The 13,611-nt window shown below is 46.4% G+C and overlaps 1 protein-coding gene across 1 annotated transcript in view; it reads left to right on the forward strand.

The window, feature by feature from the left end:
• Positions 1-13,611, forward strand: part of hgfa (hepatocyte growth factor a) — a 45,959-nt gene that overhangs the window by 736 nt on the left and 31,612 nt on the right. Inside the window, exons 2-4 of the mRNA XM_052500230.1 lie at positions 3,271-3,424; positions 3,769-3,881; positions 4,491-4,605. Coding sequence (XP_052356190.1) covers positions 3,271-3,424; positions 3,769-3,881; positions 4,491-4,605 — 382 coding nt within the window. The remainder of the gene's footprint in view (positions 1-3,270; positions 3,425-3,768; positions 3,882-4,490; positions 4,606-13,611) is intronic.

Genomic DNA, 13,611 nt, shown 5'->3' on the forward strand with positions numbered 1-13,611 from the left:
CTTATTGCATATTGCATATGTCGTGAAGACTAAAAGGTTTATTTGTATTGGTAGCCTAAACGTAAAACATTATGAAATTAGTGGTTGATACATTGATACGCTGCAACATCTATCAAAATCCACAATGGTGATCAATGGCCTGAATTATTTCGAGGAATTTGATAATGGTTGATATTGTAATTGGAATGTGGCGAGGTGGCCATGTCTTTAGTTTGTCCCTATGTGTGCATTAGCTGGCTGGTGCGGCAGGGAATGTGCCTTGCGCTTTGGCATGTAGGCTAAGGTAACACGATGATGCTGCTTAGTAGAGAGGATCATTTGTGAAACACTGATTTTTGGTCAAAATTTAACAGAAATTCTCAGTTTCAAAGATTTTCTTTAAAAAAAGAGGCATATGTTGAATTTAACAGATATTCTCGGTTTCAAATATTATTCTTTTTAAAAGAGGCCTATATTGATCGTTGCCTATATCAGTGTTAGGCTATGTTCATGAATTGGGCCGAGTGGTTCAAATGACTCGTAAGAAAATGTGCATGTCAGTGAGAAATGACTTTATGTTTTCACTGTCATAAATACCTAATGTATGTAGGCCTAATGCACGCGTTACGCGCGGCCATCTGCGTAAAGGTAACTATGGTACACATCATAGATCCCCTGCGCTGCAGTCATGTTTTTGAAGTGCGTCTGCTGGCGATATAACTGCTTTGTCATTAACATTTTTTATAAGTCAAGTTCATTAATGTAATAGGCCCTTTACTGTCCCTGGAACGATAAATGCATAGCTACTGAAATAATTTCGTGCAGTTATCCACGCAACTGATATGTTGATATAATCAAGCTAGATTGAAAACACCTAAATAGACCTATAACTAACTGCTCAGGGAAATTTACAAATTAACTTAATTTTAATTCCTGAGCTCAGTCAAGGTACATTTAATTGCTCTGGTTAAACCCAGTGGATGTCGTGCGCATGCCCGAATAGTCAGATTGTGAATCCTGCGTGTGCGCGCAGAGGTGAGCTGCGCTATAGACACATCTGGACGCAGAGCCGAGTTCCATTAACTCCCTCGCAAATTTTCACTTACACAGATTGAATGCGTATGCAAATTCGATAACGAGACGCACCTTTAACCGGTTCCTTTGCTGTTTAAACAGGAGATGCGTTTTATTGGATACAGGTCCTCTCCACGTTGAAAAAAGGAACGGTACCCCTCTTCCCACATTTACATGTTTAACGTTAATGCCAAGATAGTGGACTAAAACCTAATCCGCTAATACCAAACCGAAGTTTGTCTTTTGGCATCACTCCCCCAAAAAACTCGGACTATATCTGACCAACGTTGGTCAACTTATAAAACGAATACGCCTAAATCTAATATTGCATCAGTGAGATAACGGAATGTCTCTTTCTCTCTGTCTGAGGGAGAGGAAGAGTCTAAGTGAAGTGTAATTGCGCGGCGTGAGGAGGGATGCATGTTAGAACAACAGCGTGATGAGTCCCAGATCTAGTACTAATGCCGCCCAGGCATTGTGTCCTCCCAGAAACCATTCCGACCACGGAGAGTCTCACAGACATCACAGTGAGCTGCAGAGTACAGACGCAACGAATTGTCTCTGATGTGGGCGCGTTAACATGTTTCTTAAATTCAAAACTCCTAAGCACTTTTCAATTGAGAATTTTTCACTCTGGTCACAAATGATGAAGGAAAGACTGCACCACTAAAGTATATGCTCTTTAAATACTTTATTTATGGATTTTCAATAAGGAGAACTCTGAGAGACCATGTGATAACAAGTTTAATATCTTCAGTCCTATAAACCCCTTCACACCAAAAGTATGTCTAGTTGTAACTTCTCACATGTTCAATTGAGGTCCCTGTAGCTTTCTTATAGGTAACGTAATATCTGCCAGGAGACACTAACAACCCTTAAAAGTCTACGCCGTTGGGGAGGTCTACTAAGCTAACATATGTAATTGTTTTAAGATGGTCATACCATGGATCATTCAGCTATTTGATTTACAGTTTTAGGACCCCTGTAGGTATCAACAACATATATTTAATTTGGCCTCTACTACTATAACCCATAGAAACACATTGAATAACACATTCATAAATGGCCAAACCAACAGTCAGATAATACAAACAATGATGGTTCATTGGTTCTTGACCTATAAACAGCTGACTTCACTGTTTTAACGTTTAATGATGGGGCAGCTCTGGGCTTCATACACATTGATTGAGGGAAGCGGAGTTAGTGTTGTGTGTGTGTGTGTGTGTGTGTGTGTGTGCGTGTGAGATTGATAGCCGAGATTCTGTGTGTGCATGTCTGTCTGTCTACTCTCTTTCTGTTCTCCGTCTGTCGGTCTGTTCCATCGGTCTGTTCACCGTCTCTGTCCTGTCTCAGAGTTCAGGAAGCAGTCGTTACAGAAGTATCATCTCTGTCCTGTCTCAGAGTGCAGGAAGCAGTCGTTACAGAAGTATCATCTCTGTCCTGTCTCAGAGTTCAGGAAGCAGTCGTTACAGAAGTATCATCTCTGTCCTGTCTCAGAGTGCAGGAAGCAGTCGTTACAGAAGTATCATCTCTGTCCTGTCTCAGAGTGCAGGAAGCAGTCGTTACAGAAGTATCATCTCTGTCCTGTCTCAGAGTTCAGGAAGCAGTCGTTACAGAAGTATCATCTCTGTCCTGTCTCAGAGTGCAGGAAGCAGTCGTTACAGAAGTATCATCTCTGTCCTGTCTCAGAGTGCAGGAAGCAGTCGTTACAGAAGTATCATTTCTGTCCTGTCTCAGAGTGCAGGAAGCAGTCGTTACAGAAGTATCATCTCTGTCCTGTCTCAGAGTGCAGGAAGCAGTCGTTACAGAAGTATCATCTCTGTCCTGTCTCAGAGTGCAGGAAGCAGTCGTTACAGAAGTATCATCTCTGTCCTGTCTCAGAGTGCAGGAAGCAGTCGTTACAGAAGTATCATCTCTGTCCTGTCTCAGAGTGCAGGAAGCAGTCGTTACAGAAGTATCATCTCTGTCCTGTCTCAGAGTGCAGGAAGCAGTCGTTACAGAAGTATCATTTCTGTCCTGTCTCAGAGTGCAGGAAGCAGTCGTTACAGAAGTATCATCTCTGTGCTGTCTCAGAGTGCAGGAAGCAGTCGTTACAGAAGTATCATCTCTGTCCTGTCTCAGAGTGCAGGAAGCAGTCGTTACAGAAGTATCATCTCTGTCCTGTCTCAGAGTGCAGGAAGCAGTCGTTACAGAAGTATCATCTCTGTCCTGTCTCAGAGTGCAGGAAGCAGTTGTTACAGCAGTACCAGAAGAGTGAGGACACCAGGCTGCTGTGTCCAGATTGCCCCCAGCCCTCCATGGTCAAGAACAGCCGCTCGCTGGAGCACTGTGCTCGCAAGTGCAGCAAGAACAAGAAAACCTTCACCTGCAGGTGCATCTCACACAAACAAAAAAGATGGTCATGGAGACAGATGCATGCAAAATTCACAACTGTTTCACACACGTTTTCTCTCTCTCTCTCTCTCTCTCTCTCTCTCACTCACTCACTCACTCACTCACTCACTCACTCACTCACTCACTCACTCACTCACTCACTCACTCACTCACTCACCACTCACTCACTCACTCACTCACTCACTCACTCACTGTTTCTCCATATTTCTCTCTCTCCAGTGACCTACATTTTCCCTCTTTCCCCCTCCTCCCTTCATACAGCCTTCATATTTCTTATCACCCAGTGCTCATCTCTCAACTACTTCCTGTCTGTTCTTACAGGGCATTCTACTTTGACCATCAAAACAGGAAATGCCACTTGCTTCCCTTTGACCGCTTCATGGACAGTGCTCACAGGGAACACAGGGTGAACTTTGACCTTTATGAGAAAAAAGGTAAATATAACTGTTGACTTTAGCTCAAACATGACATTTTAGCCTTACACTGTCGCTTTTCCCCCTCCAAAGCCTCGTAAAATGTTGTCTTGGAAAAAACGCTGGATAACCGTTAATGTTGACTTAGCGAGATCTGCCTCAAACATGGCATTATACACTCTCTCTCTTTTCTCCGAAACGTTCTGAAATGTCAGTGGAAAGTTTATAGACGTTTATAGCAATGCAGATATGTTGTTTGTCTAGAGTGATGGTTCTTGTGGTATGACGGATCCTTCGAGCTTGACTTTCTAAGGTTTAAGAGCTCTCGATGTCTGTTGACACAACAACTGCCTTCCCGCTCTAGTTATGTAACTCCAGTGGCCAGAGATGTGCACACAAACATGCGGTGAACCAACCAGAGCATAAACAACATGGCCGCTGTTTACAGTTTGGACCCAAAGGATTGTTTAAGCTGTGGAGTCTCGCGCTTGATAATTGACGAAACGCCCCAAAGTGACATTTAATTAACTTTAGGGAGCTATATCTTCCATGCAAATAATGACAGTGTTTTGCTAACTCTGACATGAATGTTTGTGTCTCTGTCTTTCTCTCTCGTCTTGGCATTTTTAGATTATGTGAGGGAGTGTATCATCGGTTCCGGGGTGAACTACAAAGGCAGGAGAGCGGTAACCAAGGCCAAGATTCCCTGTCAGTCATGGACTGAATCCTTCCCTCACGAACACACGTAATTTGATCTATTTTACCGAATTTTTAAATGTTATTTTTCTGTGGGATATGCAGATTTGTCAGTCTGTGGTATTTCTATGGCTTTGTTAGTGTTGGGCCTTGTAGGCTAAAGTGGGATTGTTGGGTGACATACTCTGATGGTTAATGAGTTGAGCTCCTTCTGTGTAAAACTCTTTGAGACAGAATGTCTTCCCCTCTTCTCACATCAGTGAATGGAAGAGACAAACACTTATACATCACTTAAACACTGTAGCGTTATGACACACACAAACACACACACACACACACATACACACCTAACACACACACACACCCACATCCTACCCCCCCTGGACCTATCCCATCTTACATCGCTCTAGTTAAACAAAAAACACACTGTCAGAGAGGGAGGGAGGGTTGGCAGAAAGGAAAGAGGAAAGGTCATCAAGTACAGTAGGTACAGCAGGAAAAGCTCTCAGGTTAAGCTAAGCGAGACCAGTGAATATCTAATTATGGTTTGGAGCCAGGTTCTTGTTAGCACTGCTCATTAGCCACAAGACATTTTAACAGCAATGTTTGGGGTCGGAGAGGAAGGAGAGAGGAGATAATGGAGATGAAGTTAAAGAAGAGTGGAGAGAGAAAGAGGGAGGGAGGTAGTGAACGAAAGAGAGAAAGCAGGCAGGGAAAGAGGGGGAGATAGAGAAACAGATGGATAGAGAGAGAAAAAGAAAGAAACATAGGGAAGGAGAGAGTGAAGGGAGAGAGAGAGTAGAGAAAGAGAGTAGAGAGAGAGAGAAAGAGTGTAGAAAGAGTGTAGAGAGAGTGTAGAGAGAGAGAAAGAAAGTGTAGAGAGAGAGAAGAGAGAGAGTAAAGAGAGTACAGAGAGAGTAGAGATGTATAGACTGAGGTAATGTGCTATGTGCTCTCCAGCCGAGCTCACTAAGCCACAGACATGAGAAAAATGCAAGCCTCCGACCCAGATGAAAATACAGGGCCCACTCTCACCTCCCCCAGGACACCTTGACTCTCCCCCTCCGCCCTCTCCTCCCCTCCCCCTTGATCAGCTGCCGGATTATTCATGCAAACTGTCTGACTGATTGAATGAATCACATATGCACAGACAGACAGAGAGATGGATATGCACACAGACAGATGTACAGACCTCTAAATATTCCTGCGTTTGATATACAGCCTAGTTCAGCGACCTTTTCTGACGAGTAACTGAATGCATCGTAGCACCCTCCAGTTGAACCACAACACAAGTTTGTTCCCCTCTCCTTAAGGGGTGATAGTTGCAGCTGGTTAGCGTGAGACTGTCCCGGTGTGGGAGAATTACAAATAATGAAGCATGCATCATTTGGGTTTCATCTAACTATTATTGGAATGCTTGACTGATCACTGATTGCAGGTATGACTTTTCAGGGCTTACATCTGCTGTCTGATGTTAGGACTTGGATTGTAAATATCACTAAAGGAGTGTTTTGAAGTTGTTATAGTAGCTTGTTAGGTAAAGGTTGTGTAGTCAGTTGTATTAAAGTGTATTTGGAGGTTGTTCTATTGCAGGGTACTCAAGTCTTACCCTACGAGGTCCAGAGCCTGCTGCTTTTCTCTTCTACATGATCATTAATTAAACACACCTGGTGTCCCAGGTATAAATCAGTCGCTGATTAGAGGGGAATCACACACCTGGTGTCCCAGGTATAAATCAGTCGCTGATTAGAGGGAAATCACACACCTGGTGTCCCAGGTATAAATCAGTCGCGGATTAGAGGGGAATCACACACCTGGTGTCCCAGGTATAAATCAGTCGCGGATTAGAGGGAAATCACACACCTGGTGTCCCAGGTATAAATCAGCCGCTGATTAGAGGGGAATCACACACCTGGTGTCCCAGGTATAAATCAGCCGCTGATTAGAGGGGAATCACACACCTGGTGTCCCAGGTATAAATCAGTCGCTGATTAGAGGGGAATCACACACCTGGTGTCCCAGGTATAAATCAGCCGCTGATTAGAGGGGAATCACACACCTGGTGTCCCAGGTATAAATCAGCCGCTGATTAGAGGGGAATCACACACCTGGTGTCCCAGGTATAAATCAGCCGCTGATTAGAGGGGAATCACACACCTGGTATGTCAGGTATAAATCAGTCCCTGATTAGAGGGGAATCACACACCTGGTGTCCCAGGTATAAATCAGCCGCTGATTAGAGGGGAATCACACACCTGGTGTCCCAGGTATAAATCAGCCGCTGATTAGAGGGGAATCACACACCTGGTGTCCCAGGTATAAATCAGCCGCTGATTAGAGGGGAATCACACACCTGGTGTCCCAGGTATAAATCAGCCGCTGATTAGAGGGGAATCACACACCTGGTATGTCAGGTATAAATCAGTCCCTGATTAGAGGGGAATCACACACCTGGTGTCCGAGGTATAATTCAGTCCCTGATTAGAGGGGAATCACACACCTGGTGTCCCAGGTATAATTCAGTCCCTGATTAGAGGGGAATCACACACCTGGTGTCCGAGGTATAATTCAGTCCCTGATTAGAGGGGAATCACACACCTGGTGTCCCAGGTATAAATCAGCCGCTGATTAGAGGGGAATCACACACCTGGTATGTCAGGTATAAATCAGTCCCTGATTAGAGGGGAATCACACACCTGGTGTCCGAGGTATAATTCAGTCCCTGATTAGAGGGGAATCACACACCTGGTGTCCCAGGTATAAATCAGTCCCTGATTAGAGGGGAATCACACACCTGGTATGTCAGGTATAAATCAGTCCCTGATTAGAGGGGAATCACACACCTGGTGTCCCAGGTATAAATCAGTCCCTGATTAGAGGGGAATCACACACCTGGTGTCCCAGGTATAAATCAGTCCCTGATTAGAGGGGAATCACACACCTGGTGTCCCAGGTATAAATCAGTCCCTGATTAGAGGGGAATCACACACCTGGTGTCCCAGGTATAAATCAGTCCCTGATTAGAGGGGAATCACACACCTGGTGTCCCAGGTATAATTCAGTCCCTGATTAGAGGGGAACAATGGAAAAAAGAGGTCCAGGGTTGAGTTTGAGGGCTGTTTTTATCTGGTTCCAGAGTTCTTCATTGTATCATTTCCCGCTGGATCATAATGCTGTCATTTCAGCATGCAGGTTTCCAGTTTACTGGGGCTAAATCTAAAGACAAGCTGGTGTGTTTATCCTTGTCCAGAGAGAGAGATGGGGAGAGAGAGACACACACACACACAGAAAGAGAGAGAGAGAGAGAGAGAGAGAGAGAGAGAGAGAGAGAGAGAGAGAGAGAGAGAGAGAGAGAGAGAGACACACAGACAGAGAGAGAGAGAGAAAGAGAGACACACAGAGAGAGAGAGAGAGAGAGAGAGAGAGAGAGAGATACACACACACATACACACAGAGAGAGAGAGAAAGACATGAGAGACCCAGAGAGAGACAAAGAGAGGGAGACACAGTGAGTGAGACACAGCGAGACACAGAGAGAGACACACAGCGAGAGAGATGTAGCGAGACAGTGAGAGAGACACAGTGAGAGAGACACAGTGATGGATGTGGATAAAAAGAGGGAGAGGTCCAAATAGAGAGCCAGACCTATGTGCATAGTGTCTGCCTGCAACACCATAGGGACCCCTCCTCGACAAGGAGATGAATAGTTGGCTAACATCTGTTAGCCCAACATCATTACTTTCTTTCCTCCTCTATACTGTATATACAGACAGACAGGCAGGCAGTAAATCTTCTTACTGGCTCCACTCTCTCCTCATGTGGAGCTGGGGGTGCAGCTCACCAGATAAAGTGAAATCCTGTATTTTTTTTAATGACATTCTGATAGACTTTTATGACGTTAAAGGAACGTGTTGATATGTTAATAAGTAGGACTCAGCTCATTATGTTTTTGGCTGTTGGCAGGCAGTCGGTCAGGTCCAAGTTGAAGTCTGGCCCTGTCCAAAATAAGCTCCTAGATCCTTGGAACTACATGTGGATGCAACTTAATGGTATAGGTGCAAGTAATATGGTCAGATCTACACTAGTGTCTAGGGGGCTTATGGGCTTGTGGTTGTCTCTGGACTGGGCATTGGACTACCACGTGGATGGAAGGGTTTGGTTCATAGCAGACTGGACTCCCACTATTTCACTGAAGACTCTCTCGTGGTCTAAGTTAGATCTCTGCGTTTCCTCTGGCAATGGGATGAGTGATGTTGTGCATTAGTGGAGTTCTATGGAGGGCACAGGGGGGAGTGCCGAGCCGGCTCTCCCCCAAGAGCTTTGGGGTTGAGGGCTGAGCCGAGCTGCTGATAGGAAGGCGTTGGGGTTGAGGGCTGAGCCGAGCTGCTGATAGGAAGGGGTTGGGGTTGAGGGCTGAGCCGAGCTGCTGATAGGAAGGCGTTGGGGTTGAGGGCTGAGCCGAGCTGCTGATAGGAAGGCGTTGGGGTTGAGGGCTGAGCCGAGCTGCTGATAGGAAGGGGTTGAGGGCTGAGCCGAGCTGCTGATAGGAAGGCGTTGGGGTTGAGGGCTGAGCCGAGCTGCTGATAGGAAGGCGTTGGGGTTGAGGGCTGAGCCGAGCTGCTGATAGGAAGGGGTTGGGGTTGAGGGCTGAGCCGAGCTGCTGATAGGAAGGCGTTGGGGTTGAGGGCTGAGCCGAGCTGCTGATAGGAAGGCGTTGGGGTTGAGGGCTGAGCCGAGCTGCTGATAGGAAGGGGTTGGGGTTGAGGGCTGAGCCGAGCTGCTGATAGGAAGGCGTTGGGGTTGAGGGCTGAGCCGAGCTGCTGATAGGAAGGCGTTGGGGTTGAGGGCTGAGCCGAGCTGCTGATAGGAAGGCGTTGGGGTTGAGGGCTGAGCCGAGCTGCTGATAGGAAGGCGTTGGGGTTGAGGGCTGAGCCGAGCTGCTGATAGGAAGGCGTTGGGGTTGAGGGCTGAGCCGAGCTGCTGATAGGAAGGCGTTGGGGTTGAGGGCTGAGCCGAGCTGCTGATAGGAAGGCGTTGGGGTTGAGGGCTGAGCCGAGCTGCTGATAGGAAGGCTCCTCTGGTTTTCTTTATCTTCATTTTTAAAATCTCCATCTCTCTTTCCATGTCTCAGCATCTCTTCTGTTGTTCTCTTTCCATGTCTCCAGCATCTCTTCTGTTGTTCTCTTTCCATGTCTCAGCATCTCTTCTGTTGCTCTCTTTCCATGTCTCAGCATCTCTTCTGTTGCTCTCTTTCCATGTCTCAGCATCTCTTCTGTTGCTCTCTTTCCATTGCTCCAGCATCTCTTCTGTTGTTCTCTTTCCATGTCTCAGCATATATCTTCTGTTGTTCTCTTTCCATGTCTCCAGCATCTCTACTGTTGCTCTCTTTCCATGTCTCCAGCATCTCTTCTGTTGTTCTCTTTCCATGTCTCCAGCATCTCTTCTGTTGCTCTCTTTCCATGTCTCAGCATCTCTTCTGTTGCTCTCTTTCCATGTCTCCAGCATCTCTTCTGTTGCTCTCTTTCCATGTCTCAGCATCTCTTCTGTTGTTCTCTTTCCGTGTCTCAGCATCTCTTCTGTTGTTCTCTTTCCATGTCTCCAGCATCTCTTCTGTTGCTCTCTTTCCATGTCTCAGCATATCTTCTGTTGCTCTCTTTCCATGTCTCAGCATCTCTTCTGTTGCTCTCTTTCCATGTCTCAGCATATCTTCTGTTGCTCTCTTTCCATGTCTCAGCATCTCTTCTGTTGCTCTCTTTCCATGTCTCAGCATCTCTTCTGTTGCTCTCTTTCCATGTCTCCAGCATCTCTTCTGTTGTTCTCTTTCCATGTCTCCAGCATCTCTACTGTTGCTCTCTTTCCATGTCTCCAGCATCTCTTCTGTTGTTCTCTTTCCATGTCTCCAGCATCTCTTCTGTTGCTCTCTTTCCATGTCTCAGCATCTCTTCTGTTGCTCTCTTTCCATGTCTCCAGCATCTCTTCTGTTGCTCTCTTTCCATGTCTCAGCATCTCTTCTGTTGTTCTCTTTCCGTGTCTCAGCATCTCTTCTGCTGTTCTCTTTCCATGTCTCCAGCATCTCTTCTGTTGCTCTCTTTCCATGTCTCAGCATATCTTCTGTTGCTCTCTTTCCATGTCTCAGCATCTCTTCTGTTGCTCTCTTTCCATGTCTCAGCATATCTTCTGTTGTTCTCTTTCCATGTCTTAGCATCTCTTTTTTTGTATTTTTATTTCTCCATCATCAAATCAAATCACATTTATTTATATAGCCCTTCGTACATCAGCTGATATCTCAAAGTGCTGTACAGAAACCCAGCCTAAAACCCCAAACAGCAAGCAATGCAGGTGTTGAAGCACGTTGGCTAGGAAAAACTCCCTAGAAAGGCCAAAACCTAGGAAGAAACCTAGAGAGGAACCAGGCTATGAGGGGTGGCCAGTCCTCTTCTGGCTGTGCAGGGTGGAGATTATAACAGAACATGGCCAAGATGTTCAAATGTTCATAAATGACCAGCATGGTCAAATAATAGGTCTGGGACAGGTAGCACATCCGGTGAACAGGTCAGGATTCCATAGCCGCAGGCAGAACAGTTGAAACTGGAGCAGCAGCACGGCCAGGTGGACTGGGGACAGCAAGGAGTCATCATGCCAGGTAGTCCTGAGGCATGGTCCTACGGCTCAGGTCCTCCGAGAGAGAGACAGAAAGAGAGAATGAGAGAATTAGAGAGAGCATACTTAAATTCACACAGGACACCGGATAAGACAGGAGAAGTACTCCAGATATAACAAACTGACCCTAGCCCCCGACACATAAACTAATGCAGCATAAATAATGGAGGCTGAGACAGGAGGGGTCAGGAGACACTGTGGCCCCATCCGATGATACCCCCAGACAGGGCCAAACAGGAAGGATATAACACCACCCACTTTGCCAAAGCACAGCCCCCACACCACTAGAGGGATATCTTTAACCACCAACTTACCATCCTGAGACAAGGCCGAGTATAGCCTCATCTGTTTCACTCTCTTTCTCTCCCTCCATTATCCATCTGTTTCTCTATTTTTTTCTCTCTTTCTCCCTCTCTCTCTCTCTCTCTCGCTCTCTCGCTCACTCTCTCTCTCCTTTCCCCTCTCTCTCAGTTGGTGGGAAGGCAGGGGCTGTGGTAGGGCTGAATACGGAGGTTTTTAAAAGCCAGCTTTTCAGAAGATGAATATTACAGTGTCCATTTATCTGGCATGGCCCCATTGTTACAGGCTATATGCTTCACATGGTGATTTTACTCCCAAAAGGTGTGTGTGTGTGTCCATGTGTGTCTCCCCTGACCCTTCCGCTGAACTAATGTACACTGCTAAAAAAAAATAAAGGGAACACTTAAACAACACAATGTAACTCCAAGTCAATCACACTTCTGTGAAATCAAACTGTCCACTTAGGAAGCAAAACTGTTTGACAATACATTTCACATGCTGTTGTGCAAATGGAATAGACAGGTGGAAATTATAGGTAATTAGCAGGACACCCCCAATAAAGGACTGGTTCTGCAGGTGATAACCACAGACCACTTCTCAGTTCCTATGCTTCCTGGCTGATGTTTTGGTCACTTTTGAATGCTGGTGGTGCTTTCACTCTAGTAGTAGCATGAGACGGAGACTACAACCCACACAAGTGGCTCAGGTAGTGCAGCTCATCCAGGATGGCACATCCAATGCGAGCTGTGGCAAGAAGGTTTGCTGTGTCTGTCAGCGTAGTGTCCAGAGCATGGAGGCGCTACCAGGAGACAGGCCAGTACATCAGGAGACGTGGAGGAGGCCGTAGGAGGGCAACATCTCTGCAGCAGGACCGTTACCTCCGCCTTTGTGCAAGGAGGAGCAGGAGGAGCACTGCCAGAGCCCGGCAAAATGACCTCCAGCAGGCCACAAATGTGCATGTGAAACAGACTCCATGAGGGTGGTATGAGGGCCTGACGTCCACATGTGGGGGTTGTGCTTACAGCCCAACACCGTGCAAGACGTTTGGTATTTGCCAGAGAACACCAAGATTGGCAAATTCGCCACTGGCACCATGTGCTCTTCACAGAGGAAAGCAGGTTCACACTGAGCATGTGACAGACGTGACAGTCTGGAGACGCCGTGGAGAACATTCTGCTGCCTGCAACATCCTCAAGCATGACCGGTTTGGCGGTGGGTCAGTCATGGTTTGGAGTGGCATTTCTTTGCGGGGCCGCAAAGCCCTCCATGTGCTCGCCAGAGGTAGCCTGACTGCCATTAGGTACCGAGATGAGATCCTCAGACCCCTTGTGAGACCATATGCTGGTGCGGTTGGCCCTGGGTTCCTCCTAATGCAAGACAATGCTAGACCTCATGTGGCTGGAGTGTGTCAACAGTTCCTGCAAGAGGAAGCCATTGATGCTATGGACTGGCCCGCCCGTTCCCCAGACCTGAATCCAATTGAGCACATCTGGAACATCATGTCTCGCATCCACCAACGCCACATTGCACCACAGACTGTCCAGGAGTTGGGGAATGCTTTAGTCCAGGTCTGGGAGGAGATCCCTCGGGAGACCATCCGCCACCTCATCAGGAGCATGCCCAGGCATTGTAGGGAGGTCATACAGGCACGTGGAGGCCACACACACTACTGAGCCTTATTTTGACTTGTTTTAAGGACATTACATCAAAGTTGGATCAGCCTGTAGTGTGGTTTTCCACTTTAATTTTGAGTGTGACTCCAAATCCAGACCTCCATGGGTTGATACATTTGATTTCCATTGATAATTTTTCTGTGATTTTGTTGTCAGCACATTCAACTATGTAAAGAAACAAGAATATTTCATTCATTCAGATCTGCATGTGCATGTGTAGCAGTAACTGGCTGATTTACAGGTCAGACTGGAAGCATTTACTGGTAGATTAGCCTGAGGGCATGGAATGAATGTGAAGGGAGGATGTACTAGAAGATAATATTTTCCATTTTATATACATTTTTATTACACTCGGTCTATATTACTATGGTCCAAGATAATGTAGCGATGTAGCTAAGTTAGCATGTTGCGACTCTACCAAC

This window comes from Oncorhynchus keta, unplaced genomic scaffold (assembly GCF_023373465.1).
Source record: "Oncorhynchus keta strain PuntledgeMale-10-30-2019 unplaced genomic scaffold, Oket_V2 Un_contig_1006_pilon_pilon, whole genome shotgun sequence".
NCBI classification, from domain to species: Eukaryota; Metazoa; Chordata; class Actinopteri; order Salmoniformes; family Salmonidae; genus Oncorhynchus; species Oncorhynchus keta.